The following is a 21,759-nucleotide window of genomic DNA, read 5'->3' as shown; positions in this document are numbered from 1 at the left end:
GTTGGAGTCTGCAGTCACTGAAGCAAGGAAGCCTCATGTTCGCTTCCAGCTGCCTGGCTGCCGGCCGCCATCTTGGCTGACAGTTAATTTGCATAAGGATATGCTGATTAGCCAATGGGAAGGGTAGCGGTCATACGCCAATTACCATGTTTCTCTTTTATTAGTGTAGATGTGGGTGTTCAGAGTGAAAGGAGTACCTGCCCCACTGAAAATCTTGAACTATGTTTCCCTGGGAGTCGGTGACTAATCGATAGCTTCAAGTTGCAGCCTCATAGTAAACTGTTTGTATCTCAAGGTGACCCTAAATAAAACATCTCTTTCTGTCCAGGAGCTTCTTTCTTTGATATGAAAATAACATAACTTTTGTCTATCAAAACATTGGGGGAAATGGTGAACACCTAAGAAATGTCACACTTGTAGCTTTCTCAAGTAACTTCCTCTACTTTCAGTCTTTAACTGGTGTGGCCTCTGTAGCATTCGACACAGCTGACCACATCTTTTCATTGATTCCTTTTTCTCTGCCTGCCCTTTATGTTGTTACATTGGTCCTCTTCTCTCAATTTGAACAGTTTTTTCTACAAGAGGTTTTCTGTGGTTCCTCGGTCATTTAAGTCCTCTTAGGAAGTGCTAGCATAGCACTACATAATGTTCTTGCCACAACTCTCATCAGATGTTATTATAAGTATGTGTTTCATTACCTGCCCTCATAGCTGGATATAGGTTGACTTTGAAAAAATATTAAGCTTATTTAGATCACTGTTCAGTCTGTTGTTGTTACTGTTGTTTTTAAGATGCAGCATATTCAACAAGCTCTTCTAATTACTGTATTCTTTGAGCTTAGTAACCTCTCCTTTCATTATGAACCAGTTCCTCTTCTACAAGCCATCTCTGGTTCCTTTTTTGCTAAAGATTAATAATGAGAATAACGAAGCAAGTGGTTATTTATGCAGTCATGATTGACAAGGTTATTAGAACAGGAATCTGCCCAGAAGTGGTGATTAGGTTATGAAAATGTTACGGAATACTGAAACCAATCACCATTTTTGACATTTAAGAAATACTATTCCCACTTTAATCATGATGACCTGTTGTAAAAGTATTTATACAGAATAATCTCATTGGACAGTAATTTTTATACCAACAGCATACATAATTAAGTGTAAGGGTGAGATTCAGAAATGATCTGAAAGAAATATGGGCCTTGGGAGGAAATTTCCACAATGAGAAGTAGGGAACAGACTCTTGGATAGAACTGTCTGTCTCCCAGACACCTAATCTACACAGTTAGGTGACCTTTTCTGTTTATCATCTTCATCCTGAGCACTTCACAAGTTTGAGGAGCTGTTGGAAAAGGTACCCCAGGTTAGGTTGCTATGTTCTTCATACTAGACCAGTGGTCGGCAAACTCATTAGTCAACAGAGCCAAATATCAACAGTACAATGATTGAAATTTCTTTTGAGAGCTAAATTTTTTAAACTTAAACTATATAGGTAGATACATTGTTATTAACTTAATTAGGGTACTCCTAAGGCTTAGGAAGAGCCACACTCAAGGGGCCAAAGAGCTGCATGTGGCTCGCGAGCCGCAGTTTGCCGACCACGGTACTAGACTGTAAAAAATGTAAGAAGGTATATGGACAGAAAATGTCCTCATGATGGTTTTATTATTGAAACACTGACTTAATTAACAGTATGCAAAAACCAAGCAAACGACAAAAATCTAATTATATTTCTTTATGTTTAATACTAGTGTCCCGGTGCATGGATTTGTGCACATTGAAAGGAAATTAATTAGAAGAAATATTTTAATATTGCTATTCGCCCTTTCTCTATAATAGAAGTGTCAACCAGATTCACGATCAACAATGACAGATGGAAACACATGCGTGCGATTGGGGCCAGCGAGAGCTTTATATGTATTGCCTAATTAGACCTGCTTTCTGATGTGACTAAACTTTTCCAGCCCAGTGAAGCACCCCAACTTCTCTTTCAGGTAATTGTCAGCAACACAGCAGTAATTAACAACACGAAGCAGGTTATTATTGTAGATCACGCAGGGAGAACAAAGGGTAAAATATTTGACTGTAGCGGTGTTTGACTATATTCTGCACAGTGAGAAAACCTGAAGTCATTTTCAAGGTCCACCATTTCTTTCTTCTTTTCAGTCAGGTCAAGTTTCTAAACTTTCTAAATCTCCATTTTCCTGCTAATGAAAAGAAAATGGGATTCCACCGAGTCTCCTGTCTACCTACTGCAGGACTTCTGTGAGGATCAAATGAGATGAGGCATGGGAAAACACTTCACAAACATTTGGTTAAAGTGTAAAATGTTTGCACCTGGCTATAAAGCAAGTTGTGTTCCTGAGCTGAAGAAACTCCAAGGAGGCTGGTCACTAGGGAAAGGAAGCTGGGCGTTGCTACATGATGTCATTACCTGGTGCCCAGTGTCCATTTCCGGGCTGGGCTGGGCTGGGCTGGGCTGGGGGCCGCATTTTGCGCCATGGGATCTTGGCAGCCTTGGCTGCGATTTGGTGGGGTGTCACTCTGGGCTGGTGGTGGGTCCTGTGTCCCACTTGAGGGAAGCTGAGTGTTGGTTTGTCGGCGTGGTGCTATTATTTTTAAATGGCCAGTGTGCGTCATGGCAGCTCCTGCATTGAGTCTCTGTCCCCTGGTGATCAGTGCGCGTCATAGCTACTGGTCGGATGGACACTTAGCCATATATATAGATAGATATATCTATATCTATCTATCTATCTATATATTCGAACTTTGTAAGTTAGGCAGTAGTTATTTTTACCAGACTAATACGATCACTTCTACCCTGTATTTGTTTTCTGTGGGTTTGTTTTTGCTAACAGCTTTATAATTCATGTATAATAAAATTCACCCTTATAACGTATATGACTCAATGGTTTTGATATATTCCTAAAGACAGCATCTACTTCCAGAGCATGTTTATTACCTCCCCCATAAAACTCGTAACCGTTAGCAGTTGCTTCCTGACCCCCTACACCCCTCCCAGACCTTCACAACCACTAATGCACTTTCTGTCTGTATGGATTTGCCTGTCCTGGACATTTCTTTTTCTTCCCTGCAGTTTTTCTCATATACTAGGTACTTAACAAAGTTGGAGAAGGGAACAGAAAGTGGCCATGGATGTATGTAACTGTTATTCTGACCTGGTATCCTTAGAACTGAGTACTGTTCTTTCCCCTAGCTCTGTGGTCGGCAAACTGCGGCTCGTGAGCCACATGCGGCTCTTTGGCCCCTTGAGTGTGGCTCTTCCAAAAAATACCGACTTCTGCGCATGGGCCACGAAGTTTCAATTGCACTGTACATGCGCGCCCGCACGTGGTATTTTGTGGAAGAGCCACACTCAAGGGGCCAAAGAGCCGCATGTGGCTCACGAGCCACAGTTTGCCGACCACTGCCCTAGCTTATTGGAAGAGGTATTCAAAACAAACAAAAAGAAGAGCAACAGTTTCATATAAATGAAATCATATAATATATAATATTTTGTGTAATGTATTCAAGGTTCATTTATTTAGTAGCATGTAGCAATACTTTGTTTCTTTTTATGGCTGAATAATATTCCATTGCATACTAGTAGATATACCGCATTTTATTTATTCATTTATCACTTGGTGGACATTTAGGTGTTTTCACTTTTTTACTATCCTGTATAATAAAGAGCTAATATGCTAATGAAACTGGATGGCAGAACAACCTTCTGGAATGACCAGTGGGTGGGGCTGCAAGGACCAAGGCAGCAGCCGGGGGTGCAAGGGCTGAGCCCCTTGCACAAATTTTGTGCATTGGGCCTCTGGTTATGAATAATGCTTCTTTGAATATGTATGTACAAGGTTTTACGTGGGCACATATTTTCAATTCTCTTGGCTCACATGGTAACTCTATCAACTTTTTGAGACACTGCTAAATTATTTTCCAAAGCAGCAGCACCATTTTATGTTCCCATCAGCCATGGAGAAGGGTTCTCATATTTCCATATTCTTGTCAGTGTTTATTATTGTCAGTCTTTTTTGTTATAGTCATCCTGGTAGATACAAAGTGGTATCTCGTTGTGGTTTTGATTTGCATTTCCCTAATGGCTAGTGATGCTAAGTATCCGTTCTTGTGCTGTTTGCCATTTGTATATTTTCTTTGGGGCAATGTCTATTCAAGTCCTTCGCCCATTCTTAATTAGGTTAATAGTGTTTATTGTTGAATCATGTAAGGTCTTCTTATGTTCTGGATATCAGTCCCTTATATATATGATTTGCAAATATTTTCTCTCATTGAGATTGTCTTTTAATTTCTTCCTTTGAAGCACAAACTTTTAAATTTTGAAGTCCAATTTGCTTAATTATTCTTTAGTTGCTGTTTTTTAAGTGGTCCTTACCTAATCCAAGAAACAAAGATTTACTTTTATGAGTTTTATAGTTTTAGCTCTTGCATTGAGGTCACTGATGCCTTTTCAGTTAGTTTTGTATATGATGTGAGGTAGAAGTCCAACCTCATTCTTTTGCATGTGTTTGCATTTGTTTTTATTCAAATTTAAGTGTTTAGAGAGAAATGTCTCTTAAATGAGATACTCATTGCTACTCTTTGTGAATATTATTTCATTGGTGGGGGTGGAATACTTTTACTGTGTTCATCTGAAGACTGCACTTACCTGCACTCTCACCTAATATGGGTGCATTTCTGTCTCTATTCTGCTTATTGGAATCTGCAGAGCAGCACTCATGGATGCACTTTGAATCCATTTACTAGGTTTTTTTCCCCTTAATTTGCAATCTCACCTCTTCAGCTGCAGTATAGAGAATGCCAAGATCTTCTAAGCCTCTATCAAAAATATCTATCAGAACAGCAAGAGAAGCTCACCGTGTCTCTCTCAGTGCTTGATGCTGCCAGAACGCAGGAACAACAGGTAAGCGTCTTTATTCTTACCTTTCTTGTCTTTATTGGATCAGCATGACATCAGAAGAGTCATTTGCCTTTTACTTTGTCTCACAGTATATATAGGGTGAGCCAAAAGTAGGTTTACAGTTGTTTGTATGAAAAATACAACAGTTAATAAATAATAATATACAAACTCTGTTTCGGGTACTCACAACTGTAAACCTACTTTTGCCCCACCGTGGGATGTTGTCTTAAAACATGGAAGTGCAACATGTGATTGAGCCAGTGTCTTTTTTAAAATCTTTAATATATTTTTATTAATTTCAGAGAGGAAGGGAGAGGGAAAGAGAGATAGAAACATCAGTGGTGAGAGAATCATCGATAGGCTGCCTCTTGCACGGCCTTCACTAGGGATGGAGTCCACAACTCAGGCATGTGCCCTGACCAGGACTCAAACCATGACCTCATGGTTCATAGGTCGATGCTCAACCACTGAGCCACACTGGTCAGGTGAGCTGGTGTCTTCTATTTCCCTCTTTCCCTTTCCTCTCCTGTTCCTGGGGCCCAGGTGTCGGGAAGCAGCTGTGGGTCAGTGGGACGCTCCTGGTTGTGTGAAAGCACAGCAGGAGTGGTAAAGCAGGCTACTGTTCTGTTGCTTAATGAAGATCAGGTGGCCTGTTTGTGCCTGTTCATTACTCATTGTCCATAAGGAAAACACTAATAAGTCTTTCCTAACTCGTGCTTAAATTTTTAGAATCATAAAAGTGACTTGGTAACTTACAAAAGCTTTAACTGGATAAAATTAAAATATTTTGCATGATTTTATGTTTGTGTGTATATGTATTAGTCACATAAATATATGAGAGTGTTTGTAGATAAATATTTACATACATTTCATCAAATGGTATATTAAGTGAAGTTTCAGAACTTTGCCAATTGTGATGTGAAACAAGCTTTACAGACTGACTTCTTGCTCTCCAGGAATTTATTTCATTTTCTTATCCATATGAATTTAAATTTTCAAATGGATGAAGATAAGTCTTGTATATTAAAACATTTTAGAAAAAAAATGTGTAGTACAGTCAAAGTCATTCCTACTGTGTTAAAGCACGGAAATTGTGCTCAGGAATTATCCTCCCCTCTGAATTAGAATCCTGTCCAAATGGCTTTGTGCACCCCTTCTGAAGAACACCATTGCTGTTCAACATAGAGGCAGCTGAGCTGCCTCATGTGGGTTAAGAGTTTTGGCCAAGAAAACTCCAGTTTTTAACCTAAAGTTTGGACATATGGAAAACTTTAAAAAAGAAAAGAAATAATTTTGCTGGAATGTGGTAAAACTTAGATTTAAAAAAAATTTTTTTTTATTGATTAAGGTATTACATACGTGTCCTTATCACCCCATTGCCCCCCTTTTTTTTGTCTATTGGTTAGAAAAATCTGCTTTTCTTTTGAAGTCACGACATCTATAAAAAATGGCCAAAGTATGAATGGTTTATTTGTATTCTAATTTGAAATACTTTCTTTTGTTCTGTTTTCTGAAAACCTAGGCTGTAAAATGAAGAGGAACAGTTAGTCTTGATTGTGTTTATCTGGATTTTTCCTGCCACTTTGAAAACAGCAGGCGGTTTTTAAGATGGTCCTTGCCTATTGCTCCCGGTGGGACAGAGAAAATTGTAGCATGAAAATCAGATGTTTTACTTTTGTTTTGGCATTTTCCCTCCCTTCCTTTACATGACATAGGTGTGTTAGAGGACACAGAAATGAAGGGTAGCCCATTGCCAAGGGTATGTGAGGGGAGGTGAAGGGGCCTTTCAGTGGCCAGCATAGAGTCTTATGACCTTAAGGATAGACAGTCAAGAAATCAGCACTAGAGGCTCTCAAGGCATCTAGAACCTAGATAAAGAGGCCTTTTTCTATTTCTGAAACTGGGGAAAAGAAAACTTTCTCAGGGATTAGTGAATCTAACATAGTGAATCTTGGAGGTTTCACTAGAGACCAACCAGAGTTAACACTGCCCTTCTTAACCTTAACTTTGAGGGGCAAAACTAAAAAAAATTTTTAAAAAATCACAAATACTAGAATGAAAATGTTGGTCAAGTATATGGAGACAATAGTATGCCTTCAAAAAAAGATACTTGAATTTTCATTTTGATTTAATGCTGAGGAAATTTTAAAACCATATTTTCAAGAAGTACCTGGTAGCCAAGTTTTAGGTTATGTCTTGTTTACAATGAAAATGAAATTGAGAGTGAAAGGCTACTTGTAGGCTCTGCCATTTGAACCTAGAGAGGGAAACCACGTTTCGTTTTGAATACTATGAGGAGATTGTCACCTGTTTCCTATGCTACCTGACTTGTTCTTTGTGACCAGCTTCTCTTCGCTGACAAAAGTAGGCACCTTCTCCTGTGGGAATTGGGTAAATATGGCCAAGTCTGATTCAGTTAGGAAGGGCGTCATTGTGAAGACTCAGCCTCAGTGAGGACGCAGTTAAGTTCAATGTCCTCTGTGCGCTCGCAAGTGGACTGTGCTCATCTCTGTCACTGCACCGTTCTTGTTCTTTTGTGATGATTGTTTCTTCACCTGTCTTCTATCCTGATGTATTGGTCTTTGTACACTCAGAGCCTAACATAGGGTTTGACCCAAATATTTTTAATAAAAATTATATAAATAACTTATTTATTATTATTATTTTAGTTTCCACCCATCACCATTTATCCTAACTATACCCTCTTCAACCCCCTTCCCCCCATCCCGTCCCCCCTTTCCCCAGCGATCACTGCACTATTGTCCATAATTTTTTTCTCTTTTCTTTTTTGCTCAATCCCTTCACATACACACACACACACACACACACACACACACACCCCACCAGAACACTAATTCGGGAAGAATATATGCACTCCTATGTTTATTGCAGTGTTATTTACAATAGCCATGATTTGGGACCATGATTTGGGAGCAGCCCAAATGTCCATCAGTAGATAAATATATATATATATGTATATATATATATCTTAATTTTTTTGTAACAAATATTTATATGGTGCATACTGTGCACCAGGTACTATTCTAAGCTTTTAACACATATTAAATCATTTAGTTCCCACAGTAACCCTGTGAGGTATTATCCCTGTTGTATAGAAGAGGAACCCCAGATAGAAAGAATGAGTGGCTTGCCCAGGTCATACAGCTAGCAAGTCTGGCCTCATTGTTTTTTGAAAAAAAGAAAAACTTAAGATAGCTAAAAAAAATGTTTGCTTTAAATGTCCTTGTTTCTATGGCTAACCCTCATTGGCTCTTAATCTGACATACGGTTTTTGAGTACCAGAGCACAAGTATAGTAGAGATGGTGGGAAACTATTTGCTTTTCCTGTGAGTAGCCACAATGTCAGGTAAACATACATTTTAATTTGCTCTCAAAATAAGTTGTGTGTGTGTTTTTGGTGGGTTTTTTTTTAAAACCTCATCTCCAGATGTTGTGATGGAGATGGCAGCAGTTCATTCTTCATGAGACATTCATTTGACTTTGAGGGACTTGTTCTGTTTCTTCTTTGCATCGGTTGCCATCTGGCTCAAATTGCATATTATAGGTTTTTCTTATAGTATTATTAAATCCATAGTTCTACAGAAGAATGCCCTGTCTTATGATTTTCTTTTTCAACTTCTGCCATTTCCTTGAAAAGAAATTGGTCCATTTACAAGGTGAATTGTTCTTTGCTTTTCTCCATTCTCTTTCTTGCTTTGCCTCAAAGATAAATGCATTTTACATTCATTTTGGAAATCATTACAAGTTTTTCATGGTGCAGTCTACAAAGGTTTTTCACTTGTTCTGTGTAGATTGAGATATTTCACTGGTGTGTGTCTGTTACTCCATTTCCTTATCTTAAGAAACAGTGCTCAGTGTAGCCTTAGTCTTGGATATGGGAGAATCTAGTAACCATGGTTTTGACCAATGTACATTTTAGAATATGACTTTTCTTATCATAATTGAATGGTATTTCTTTTTTGTGAACCTGAGCTTAAACAGTGTCACCCTCAAACTGTGATCTTATCATTTCTATTTCAGTCGTATTTGATAGGCTGCACCATTTTAGAAATGTTAGTTTCTCCTCATTTCTCCTTATCTATATTATAAAAATAGAGTGACCGTAATGCCGTAATGGCATAACAACCAAACGACCGGTCACCAGGAGGTGCATTGTTGGGTCTTGTGACATGGCAGGGTCTGGGTCCCGCTGGCGCAGCGGGTTGGTCTCTCGCGATTTCGTGTGCTGGGCCTCTAGTATTATGATAAAACATAGGCAGCATCTGAGTAGCTGTATTTTTAAAATGTTAGTATTCAGGTCTAACTTATTATTTTTTTTATCTCTCTCTTTTTTTGGTAAATGTACAAAGGTAAATTTGGAATGTTCTTGAGATTTCTCCATTTTCTATAAAATGGATAAAACCATTATCACTTTTTAGCCAGCAGCAGTGGATATTAATGAATCTCTGCTGTTCTCATCTGGCCATTATATTCCATTTTATTAGTATTGTTTCTCTCTGGTTCCTTTTCTGTTGCTGCTCATTATTTCCTCTTGTTTCTCTTTCCCCCTTCCATTCTTTGGCTTCTCTTTATTTTCCACCAAGTCTCTAGATGCTTTTCAATTTCTAATTCCTCTCTGGCTTTTGTTTCCATCATTCTGTCTGTCCTCCTACTCATTTAGGGAAGTTTACATTATTTCCTTTCACCTGCATTTGGAAGAATCCCTAAATAAAGGTCTTCACCTGTGATTGTGCCAAAATTACTTAAATATCTGTCTCATTACTTCCACAGCCACTACTCTATGCCAGCCGTGGGCAAACTACGGCCCGTTTGAAATGAATAAAACTAAAAAAAAAAAAAAAAAAAAGACCGTACCCTTTTATGTAATGATGTTTACTTTGAATTTATATTAGTTCACACAAACACTCCATCCATGCTTTTGTTCCAGCCCTCCGGTCCAGTTTAAGAACCCATTGTGGCCCTCGAGTCAAAAAGTTTGCCCACCCCTGCTCTATGCCATAGAATCTTGGAGCTACAATCCCTGCAGTTTTAAAAATATTTTTTGAGTTCTCTTTAGTTGAGAGTCATTTGCCATATCTACTTAGTAATCATAGAATTAAAGATGTAGTCTAGTGCAATTTGGAGTTGTAAGTTAAGAGCTGGTGTGCATGCTGCTATTTTCCTGTCACACAGAGATGACCTGAGAATCTTTATTACAGTCCCAATAGCCACTGTTAGTCCATCCAAGTTGGCACAAAATTGGTTTTCATTCCTGGTTTAAAGATCTTCCAGGACTTCTGCCTCCAGACAACAAACTACATGAGCCATGCAATTGCCTGAGGATGCTACCCAGATAGAGGAGCCCAAGTAGAGACAGGTGGTCTCCATGAGCTGAGAAGATGGAGCTGGGAGCTTGAGGAGACCAAGGTGGGGTGAGATTGCAGAGCAGAAAACCAGTGAGGGGAGAGCTGCAGTAAGAGGGTACTTCAGACTAATTTTAAACTAGTTAATGATCAAGCATAAGTATGAGAATAATGAGTCTGGGGGAAAGAACTACCAGAAGAGGGAACAATTCTTGGAACTTATATAGGCTGGGAATAGATCCTGTTTGTACCAAGCAGTCTGGCATCAGGTACAGTACTTAGAAGGGTATTGCATCAGAAAGGGCAAACTCAATCCTAGACTAAAAGGTGCTTTGGTTCTACCTAACAAAACTTAAAAGCAATACTTGAGGTAATTATATGCTCTCTGGTTTTTGTAGGTTTACCACTTACATCTTAGAGTTCTACTTTGGGACTTTTTAACATAAACTTACAGCGGTTAATGCTACCCTAGTGTCTACTCACAGAAATCTGTTAACTCACTTTTCTTAGACTGCCAGAGTTTCTTTCAAAGTGTTCATGAAATCTCACAACTTTTGCTCATGCCCAGTGGCAGTAAAGATTCAAACCTAAACCTTGGGATCTCCAGGTCAGTGGTCTTTCAGTTGCACTTCAGCTGCTTGGTTGGAAACAAGATTGGGATTCTAATTTTACTCTTCTGATAATTCAGTCGTGTGCACTTGGATAAGTCATTTAATTATTCATTTTTTGAGATACAGAAAATGAGACCACAGAGGGAAAGAGAAGAAGAAAGTATAAGGTCCTTTCTATTCTAACGTTCCTTTATTTTCTTATTCAATTTTTCTTCACTTTGTTTGCCCCTTGCTCAACCTTCTCCCACCCACCCCTTTTTCCTTTTTTACTTTTTCTCACCAGCTAACTCTCCTTACAACGAAGATTATGTGAAAGCTGTCTCTACTGAGTGGCGCATATACCGCAGAAACCCTTTCAGGGTTTCAGTGAGCTTTCCTTGTTGGCGGGAGCCATTTTCTGTTTTCCCACCAGCAGGATGTCACTCAGATTCTACTTTCTCTGTCTCTGAACACCGTACTCAAACTGAAATTAATTTTTGTGATCGTCATCTTGAACATGCTCAGCCAGAAAACTTAATTCTAAATTTTCACAGACAAAAGCAATTGTCTTCTTATTCTTTTAGACTTCATGAGATTTCTCCTTTTCATGGGTAGTTATTTAATGACAAGTCTGCCCTTTTCTGCAGCTCTAAATGAACTATTTTTAAAAAATTACATTTCCTTAGGACCTTTGAACACTGATTGAATTAGATGGTGGAGGTGAGGATGCAAGACAACGTTACATAGTTTCTAGTTCTGATGAGGACAACAGCGAGTCATTGTGAAGCTGCTGAGTTACAAGAGCAGCTATAACCATATTTTGTATTGAACTATAGTCCTGATTCTATTCATGTTTAACTTATGCTGCCACTTTTGTCTTTCTTTTCCATTTATTTTAGCCCCATTTTGCTGTGCATCATGATTTCTCAGGAATTTTCTTGCACAGAAGAAAATTAACCATATGTTTTTCCTTAAATAGAAGCCAATTTTCTAAACAGAAAATAGGACATTTCCATTTGTGGCTAACAGACATAGCTGGAAAGCCTGTGGCCGATTTTATTCTGGGCCCCTTTCTTTCATAAGTCTGATGTCCATATGGGAATACTTCCACACCATCCAGCCTTCTGTGTCCCCTCCTCCTCCTTCCTCCTACCTCACTTTCTCATCATCAGGCATCAGCCTGATATTTCCAGTCAATATGGGGTTGTGTTAACCCAGTCATCGTTTCCTATTTAAGTAATGTCACCAATATAGGAACGATCTTATTTAATAAGAACATACTTAAATAAACTAAATAATTAAGAACAGTAGTGATTTAATGAGTTATACACTATTGGGGAGGTAATAGAAATTCATGAATATTAGTAATAGATGCATGCATACATACATGGATGGATCAATGAGGGAGGAAGGCGGATGTATTTACAGAGGAATGCTGAAAGGCCAGCTGGAAAACATGAGAGGAGTGCGAAAGTTGGAAAATCATTCTTTTGAAACCATGGGAAAGATGGGATCAAGCTTTGAACACTGATTGAATTAGATGGTGGAGGTGAGGATGCAAGGCAACGTTACATAGTTGCCTTGGACACAGAAGGCTGGATGGTGTGGAAGTATTCCCATATGGACATCAGACTTATGAAAGAAAGGGGCCCAACGTTACATGAGCAGGATATCAGTGTGGCCTTTAAGCATCTCCCCTTAGACTACTTAGTAATTGCGAGGGAGTAAAAGGAAACAGTAATTATACAGTGTGTGGGGTTGGGGGGAGGTTTCCAGGAAATCAAAATTACCATCTCCAATGAGAGACAGGTGGACTCTTATGTCTCCAGATGTTAAACTTTGATAACACATCACCTATTCAGTATTCCAACTGAGAATGCATAACCTAAATCTAAATCGTAAGGAAACATCAGACAAGCACAGAATGACAAACCTCCTAGTAAATAAAGGAGGGAGAGGGCTGCCTACTTCAAAAATGGAAATAGAAAAGACAACGGCTCTGGAAATATTCTAGATTAACAGGGAATTAAGAGATATGACACCTAGCCCTACCCGGTTTGGCTCAGTGGACAGAGCATTGGCCTGTGGACTGAAGGGTCCCAGGTTCGATTCCGGTCAAGGGCATGTACCTTGGTTGTGGGCACATCCCCAGTGGGGGGTGTGCAGGAGGCAGCTGATCGATGTTCTCTCTCATCGATGTTTCTGTCTCTCTATTCCTCTCCCTTCCTCTCTGTAAAAATCAATAAAATATATATATTTTTAAAAAAAGAGATATGACACCTAAATGCAGTGTCTGATCCTAGACTGTCTATCATGTAACGTTTGGAGGAATCCTATATAATAAAGAGGTAATATGAAAATTGACCATCACTCCAACACACAAGATGGCCACCCCCGTGTGGACACAAGATGGCCACCACAAGATGGCCAACAGGGGAGGGCAGTTGGGAGGGACCGGGCCTGAAAGGGAGGGCAGTTTGGGGGGGACCCAGGCTGGCAGGGGAGGGCAGTTCGGGGCAATCGGGCGGGTAGGGGAGTGGTTAGGGTGTGATCAGGCTGGCAGGCAGAAGCGGTTAGGGGCAATCAGGCAGGCAGGCAGGTGAGCGGTTGGGAGCTGCAGTCCTGGATTGTGAAAGGGATGTCCGACTGCCCATTTAGGCCCGATCCCGGAGGGCAGTCGGACATCCCTCTCGTGGTCCCAGATTAGAGAGGGTGCAGGCTGGGCTGAGGGACTCCCCGCCCCGCCCCCCCTGCACGAATTTCATGCACCGGGCCACTAGTATACTATAAAGAATATTATTAGGTCAGTTGATAAAGTCAGAATATGGATGATGGATTAGGTAAAATTTTTGAAATTAATTACTCTGATTATGTAAGAGAACATTCCTATTCATAAGAAATGCTCACTGAAATATTTAGGGATAAAGGTCATGAGGTGTGTAAAGTTACCCTCAAATACTTCAGAAAATATATGTATGAATATGTGCAAGTGCTGAATGTGGAAATGATAGAGAGGAAATAATGTAGACAATAGGTAAATCTGGGTCTAAAGAGTATATGAGTGTCAATGTACTTTTTCTTGTTTGTTTCTAAATAACTTTTCCAAATTAAAAATAACCAATTAAAGCTTTTGTCCCCCTCAGTTAGAATTAATGGCCAATAATTTTATAGTCCTACCATGTGGCTACTGTAATTACTGTATTTTTATATGTATCTTGGATATATGCTTACTCTTTGCCATGATAGAAAGCTGCTGGATTAGGATGTCATAGAAAATAAGCAAAACAGAGAAAGACATAGATCTCTTGTGAATCCAGCTACCTATAAGTGGAATAGCTCTAAGAGCTCAGCTGTCCAGTAGAACTATGATGATGGAGCTGCTCTACGTATGCACTGCCAATATAGTAGCATGTCAGCAGTGTAGCTGTTGAGCACTTGAAATGTGGCTAATGAGGCTGAGTTTTTAAGTTAATCTTAACAAATTAAATTTTAGTAGTTTCCCATGGCTGGCGGCTTCCATATTGGACAGTGCAGTTCTGGGTGGTGATGAAGCCTGGCTATGAGAAGTTTATATGTTCCCATAACAAGCTGACAGTTTTAAGAGATGAACTAGTTATGGCTGGGCTTGTTAGTTTAGGTGAGATCTGTCCTTTTCAGAGAGAATCTGGTATATTACACATGTTTTCACCTATCCGTTGGTAGAAAATTTTATTGTTGAATGCTAAGGAATGAAATCAAATGAAAATTTCAGTGTCAAAATGAAATATAATTATTGCAGGTGTTTTTCCAGGTTACATTAGTCACCAAGCACTGAAGTAGATGGGGGTTTTTCCTGTTAGTGACTTTTTCTGATTTAAGAGACACAATGGATGTGTAGAAGGAGGAGGAGGGTAGGAGGACACAAGGATGCGGTAGTTGGATGATTTAAGAAAAAAATGCAAGATACTCTAAATGCTACAGGAGAAGTACATTAAGTCTTTTTTGACACACATTTGAATAGACTAGATGTTATCTAAGTTTCTTTCCAGCTCTAACTTTTATGGTACTAAATTTTAGGAATGCTGAGCAGGAGGAAATCTCTGAGAGTGCAGCAGTCAGATTAATTTAAGATTTCGAGCTCAGCGTGTGACTTGTGTTGTTATATGATCTTAATCTCCCAGGCCATGTGAATGATTTCTGTTTTGCTAAGTAAATTTATTTCATTTTAAATGGAGCATCGATTAAATGAAAACTCTGGTAAATATTCCAAGAATGTGGTATCATCCTGGCTGCTTTAATAGCTTTTTTAAGAGTGATAATCATGCTTTATATTCAGTCAGCTATAAATATACTCCTTGTAGAGGCAACATGTTAAGAGTGTAGGCTAACGGAAGTGTAAACATAAAAGGTACTGTGTGTCTCCCTGAATACATTACTGTTTAGCACTGATGGACAAAGGAGCAACTTGAAGCCTCAGTCCCCTGCTCCTTCATCTTTCACTGCATCATTAGGCCTCTCAGTGGCATTGGCAGGTAATACTATTCTGGTTGGTTAGCCAACCACGTTGGTAGCTTCAGTCTTCTTCCAGACTGAGTCAAGACACACTAACGTTTTCAGTTTAATGCTCTGTTGATTCATAAGTCTATTGCTCTGTTTAGCTTATACCTTTGCAGTGATCAGAGCTTTCAAAAGGTGTATAGCCTGAAGCATTTTGCTCTGCTTTGGGCATGAAATAAGAGTTTGCTGAAAGCCTGCCTGCTTGACAGGTTGAGTGACTACCATTTTCTCTCTATCCTTATGCTGTTACATAAATGAGTTTTGCTCGGTGCCTCTTCTCTCAGAGCTTTTGCCTGAACACTCAGAATACTGTCTTAAAGAGAAGGACTCCCAACTGGAACTGTGTGCCACCTTCACCTCACTTTTTTAAAGTAAGGGACTATATTAATCAATTAAACCCACAAACTGGGTGTATCAGGATTCCCAAGACCACCCCCAAGTTTGTTGGTTTACTACGTTATGACAAATAGTAATGCTCCCAGCTAAGATTTATTATAGTGAAAATATACAAAACGATCAACAAAGGGCAGAAGTTACTTGGGGTGAAGTCTGGAAGAAACCAGATACAGTCTTATAAAAATCTTGTCCAAGTGGAATCACATGAGATGCATTTAATTCCTCCAACATCTAATGATGACAACGTATGTGAAGTATTCTCTACCAAGGAAGCTCATTAGGGACTCAGTGCCCAGGGTTCTTATTGGAAGCTAGTCATGTTTTACCTTCTATCTAGAATATATTAATTTCCAGACTTCCAGAAGGAAAGCACATGTCGAGCATAAACCATATTGTTTACAGAAACCACTTAGGACAGTAAAATACCCTTATCATTTAGGGAATGGTGGAAATACTCCCAAAATCCAGGTTCCCATAATGCCAGCCAAGGGCCAGCCTTACAAGCAGCCTTTCTAAAGATAGTCTCTGACATGCTATGTTAATTCTTTTCTTCGTCTGTATATGCCTCAATCACATACAGACTTGGAACTTTAACCTACTTATAACTTTCCTTACGTCTAATCTCTCTACAGTCTTTTTTGTTATCATTAGTATCACTTAGAGATTAATAGAAATATATGTACTATGCACCTACTCTTTTGCCTAATGGGGCCATTTCTATGTCTTTAGGTTATACCACCAAATCTTTCCTCTTCATTCTTGCCACTGTTTTTGTTTTTAATTTGCCTTGTTTCGTTCTTCAAGAATATGGTTTCATAGTTGCATCTGAGCCTTTAACCACAGATTCCTTTCTCCCTCAAAGCTGCAGGTTAATATTGTCTGAAAGAAGATTGCATGAATACCTACCAATATGCTTAATTTTTAGAAACCTTAGAGTTGAACCTATAGCACCCTAGGGAAGTTCTTATGTCTATTATAGATATAAATTGTAGGTATTATGTGAGCAGACTGAGAAATAAATTGGGCCTTTAAATCAGGTCTAAATGACTGTCATTGCATACTTCCAAGTGATTTAAGATTTAAAAATAAAGAAAATGCTTTATTCTGCTGGTAGTATCCCAGTTAAAAGCATTTGGGTAAAGATGATAGGAAAGAGATATGGAAGTGATGAAATTGTGGTAGTAAACAAAATAGGAGTAGATGATGCTGCCCTAAAAACTGAGTGAAGGTTAGCATAGAAATAAGATATTATAGTAATAGGGACATCAAATTTATAATATTGAGCATATGCTAGAAGACTCATTGTTGTAAATTCAGAATATGTAATAATGTTTGGCCCAAGTGAAGGTAAAGGAGGTAGTGAGAAGTACTATTACTTTGGAGTTAATTTTAACTAACAAGGAAAACCTAATTGGTGAGGAGCAAGTGATAGGAACTTTTCAGAGGAAGTCACCATTTCATTTCAGAATTCATATTAGTAAAATAACAGGTGGGGATATCAACCAGAGGGCCCAGTAGCATCATTAGTAAATTCTACCAACAGTTAAAGAAATAATCCCAATTCTACATAAAGTCTTCTAAAAAATTAAAGAAGAGGGAATACTTCCAAGTTCATTCTATGTGGCCAACGTCACCCTGATGCCAATAACAAAGATGTCAGTTCTCTCCAAAGTGATTTAAAGATTCAATGCAATCCCAATCAAGATGCCAGCAAGGTTTTTTCTAATTTCTTAGAAAAGAAAAGGCAAGTTGATTATAAAATTGATATGGAAATGTAGAGGCCCTAGAATAACCAAGACAATGTTGAAAAAGAAGAACAAACTCAGAGGGCTAACACTGCCTAATTCTCAGTCTTATTATAAACCTAGAGTGCAGTGTTGATACAAAGATAGACACATCAGTGAAATAGAGAATCCAGAAGCAGATCCAAACAAATATGCCTAAATGATTAGTTGATAAAAGTGCAAAAGACATTTAGTGGAGAAGGAATAGTCTTTTCAACAAATGGATGTCTCACAATTGCATATTCAATGCAAAAGAAGTGAACTTGTATCTGTAACTTACCCCATATATAAAAATCACCTCAAAATGAATCATAGACCTAAATGTAAAGCCTAAAAGTGTAAAGCTCCCAGAAGAAAACATGAGAAAATCCAAGCAACCTTGGGTTAGTCATAGATTTATCAGCTACAACACCAGAAGCACCATCCATAAAAGAATTAATTTAGAAGTTGAATTTCATTAAAATGAAAAACTTCTGTTTTTTAAAAGACCCTGTTAAAAGAATAAAAAGACATGGCACAGATTGAAAGATTTGGAATGTGAATGGTTGATAAAGGATTCATCCAGAATATATAAATAACTCACAAAATTCAATAATAAGGAAAAAACTACTGAATTAAAACAATGGGTAAAGATTGGACAGATACTTCACACACAAAAAAAGATATATAGATGGCAAATAGGCATGTGAAGAGATGCTCAATATCATTAATAATTAGGGAAATTAACATAAAACCGCAATAATGCCCCACTACATATGTATTAGAAATTTAGCTATTGGCCAGCATTAAAAAGGCTTGTTCTGTCCAACAAAGATATGGAGGAACTAGAACTGCCATGCACTCACTGCTGATAGGAATGTAAAATTGTACAACCACTTTGCAAAAACAGTTTTAACTTTTTAAGAAAGTGCCATATACCTACTATGTGATTCATCCATTTTACCTAGGTATTTATTCAAGAGAAATTAGTGTACCCACAAACTAATGTTCACAGCAGCTTTATTAGCTTCAAACTGGAAACAGCCCAAAGGTTATTAGCTGGTGAACTGATAAATGTGGTATATATATATAATGGAACACTACTCAGCAATGAAAAAGGACTGCTGATAATGTGCAACAACATAAATAAATGTCAAAATAATTAAACTGAGTTTAAGAATCCAGACTTAAAAAGACAAACATATTATATAATTCCATTTATAAAAACTCTAGAGAAAGCAGAGTAATCTCTGAATACAGAAAGTAGATTCTTGGTTGGGCAAATGCAGGCGTAAGGGGAGTAAGTGGGAGCAATGACAAAGGGACACAGGAGACTTTGGGGATAATGGTTTTGTTCATTATCTTGATCGTGGTGATGATCCGTGGGCCTTCACACATATGTCAAAACTCATCAACTTGTACAATTTAAATATGTGCAGTTTATTGCATGTGAGTTATACCTCAATAGCTGTTTGAAAAATGCATGATTTTCCTTTAAAGTTCTGTTGCCTGGCCTTATTGTGATCTGAGCATATTCCCCAGCCCTAGTTCTGCTCTTTTTCCCTGTAGTATATTTAGCATGATCTATTTAATACGCACAAAAGAAACTTGTAAGCAGTTAGTATTGCCATTATCCTAACAAATTATATATTCCTGACAAAGTGGAAATGTTCCCATTTTAATTTCTCTTTAATGACTCATTACACAGGCCTTAAATGTCAGTCTGTATTTTCAAACCTGCAGAAACCTGACTGAAGTTTACATATAAGAGCAATCAACTCAAATGGCAATAGGCTGAATATCAGTTTCTGAAAATAAACTTTCTATGAATCTTTTCTCCAGGTAATTTGACTTTTAAATTCTTTTAACTATGACATTTTTATATAAGTGAATATAGATTGAAGAAGCAGCTATAAAACCGGAAATTTCCATGTTTCAATTATTTTTTACCATGCTTGTTAACAGGATATAGTTAGATATTATGCACACTTCATTGGTTTACTCCACAATAAATTACTACCTTCCTGACCACTAAATAGACAACCATTACCATGAGTTAGAAATGTTAGGCATTTGGCTATATCCCAGAATACAATTCATGGTTTTTAAATATTGTGTGTGTGTAAAAGTTTTTTTAAGTGATCATTTGACAAGCTACACCATTCTACTTCATAAGCCATATTTGAGGGTATTGATTTATAACTATAGTCTTGCTCTAGAGTCTGCTGTTTGGTGGACACGATATTTTTCTGCTGATTACTCAAGGATTCCTCCTGAATGCCATGCTAAGAGCTTGAACTTTGGAGCTTGGGTTCCTACACAGTAAGCACTACCACTTTCTGTGACCTTGAACAAGTTATGTAACATCAGCCTCAATTTCCTCATCAGCAAATGGGGCAAATGTAATTGGCATAACTCATAGGGCATCCGGTAGAATTGAACAAGTTAATAAATATTAAAGAAATAGAACTGTACCTCACGTGCAGTGAATACTAATATAACAGCCTCCAGATTGTTATCATTGTTATTGTTATAATTGACTTTTAGAGATTGTAAAATGGATTCAGGTGAAAACCAAAAATATCATCTGTTTGGGAAGGCCCTTGTGTTTATTCATCTTTTGTGCTTTCCTTTGTCCATTCTGTATTTCCTCTATGGCTGTAATTCTCAACCAGGGTCAGTGTTTATCCCTAGGGGAAATTCTGCAAAGTCTGCAGATATTTTTCATTGTTAAAATTGGGTGTTGCACCCTAGCCAGTTTGGCTCAGTGGATAGAGAATCGGCCCATGGACTGAAGGGTCTCGGGTTCCATTCTGGTCAAGGGTGAGTACCTCGGTTGCAGGCCCATTCCCTGGCCCTGGTCGAAGCTTGTGTGGGAGGCAACCAATTGATGTGTCTTTCTCACATCGAAGTTTCTTTCTGTGTCTCTCCCTCTCCCTTCCACTCTCTAAAAATCAATGAAAAAATATCCTTGGGTGAGGATTAACAAAACAAAACAAAATTTGGGGTGTTACTACTATCATCTAGCAGGTAGAGGCCATGGATGTTGCTAAATATCCTACAGTGTACAGGGCAGTCCACACAACAAAGAATCATCTTGTCCAAGTGTCAGGAGGCCACCTGGAGAAGCCTTGCTCTCTGGAGTGCTGACCTGATCTGGGAGCTTGAACAGCAAGTCCATGTCTGAACGGAAAGATAGAAGGAACTGAAGTCCCCCATGGCAGTGTGGCACTGTAACAGCCCTAGACTCTGCTTCCAGATGCCTCATTGCAAGAAAAAGAAAACACCTAATCTGTTTAAGCTAATGGATTTCTCTCCCCTTACACATTTTATAATTGATATTTATTTAGAAATAGTCATTAAAATTAGGTTAGCTAAAATATAAAATAGTCATAAGAGGTCTGAGGCATTGAAAAGAATAAGGAAAAGCTCACAGTGATATATATCTGCACAAAGTGGCATTTGGAAGAAAGAGTACTTGATGTGTAGAGGAGTATAAAATCTGACAGAACATGAGAATTGCTTGGCTACTGTCATACATTTGCCAGTGTTGAAAGACTAAGGATATCTTTAAAGGAGTTGTACCATTCTGTGGTTTCTTTAATGAGGCACTTTTCTGTGTCTGCTGTAATGTATTTCATTCTGGTGCCAGAATTTGGTCACTTCATCTTCCACTAGATCTGCAACTTTCTTCGATCACATAGGGACCTAACTGCCTTAGTCTCTATTACCTGGGATTGCAGGTCCACTAAAGGGAAGTGCTGAGGTAAGCAGTGTGTACACTGAAAGAATAACAATGTTGTTTGAGCTCTTTGGGCTCCTTTTCTGATTATGGGGACATCAAAGCTAAAATGATGTCTCCACTCTTGGAACTCAATTAAAATGATGCTGTCATCTGAGATTATGTCACACTATGATCTAAGGAACTAAAGCTGTTTGTTCTGATCTAACAGGGTAGTGGTATAGCAATAATTGATAGGAATAAAAAATGAAAAAATCAACATAAAAAATTCCCTAACCATGAAATTGCCTTATGCTCTCCAGAAAGTGGTACATATACATATACATGCTGGTTCTAGCTGTCACAGAGCAATGTCATATTCACCTAAATAATAGAGACCCCACAAGTAGGCATTTATGGAATACTAGAGGCCCGGTGCACAAAAATTTGTGCACTCGGGGGGCGGG

General features: G+C 38.4%; 1 protein-coding gene across 3 annotated transcripts in view; it reads left to right on the top strand.

Annotated features, from left to right (window-relative positions):
• Positions 1-21,759, top strand: part of KIAA1328 (KIAA1328 ortholog) — a 167,000-nt gene that overhangs the window by 51,450 nt on the left and 93,791 nt on the right. For all 3 annotated transcript variants that reach the window (XM_014540589.1, XM_014540588.1, XM_014540590.1), the window contains one exon: positions 4,799-4,926. In XM_014540589.1, the coding sequence (XP_014396075.1) occupies positions 4,799-4,926 (128 nt within the window). The remainder of the gene's footprint in view (positions 1-4,798; positions 4,927-21,759) is intronic.

This window comes from Myotis brandtii, unplaced genomic scaffold, assembly GCF_000412655.1.
Source record: "Myotis brandtii unplaced genomic scaffold, ASM41265v1 scaffold248, whole genome shotgun sequence".
Taxonomy (NCBI): domain Eukaryota; kingdom Metazoa; phylum Chordata; class Mammalia; order Chiroptera; family Vespertilionidae; genus Myotis; species Myotis brandtii.
This window is presented reverse-complemented; position numbering and strand designations above follow the sequence as displayed.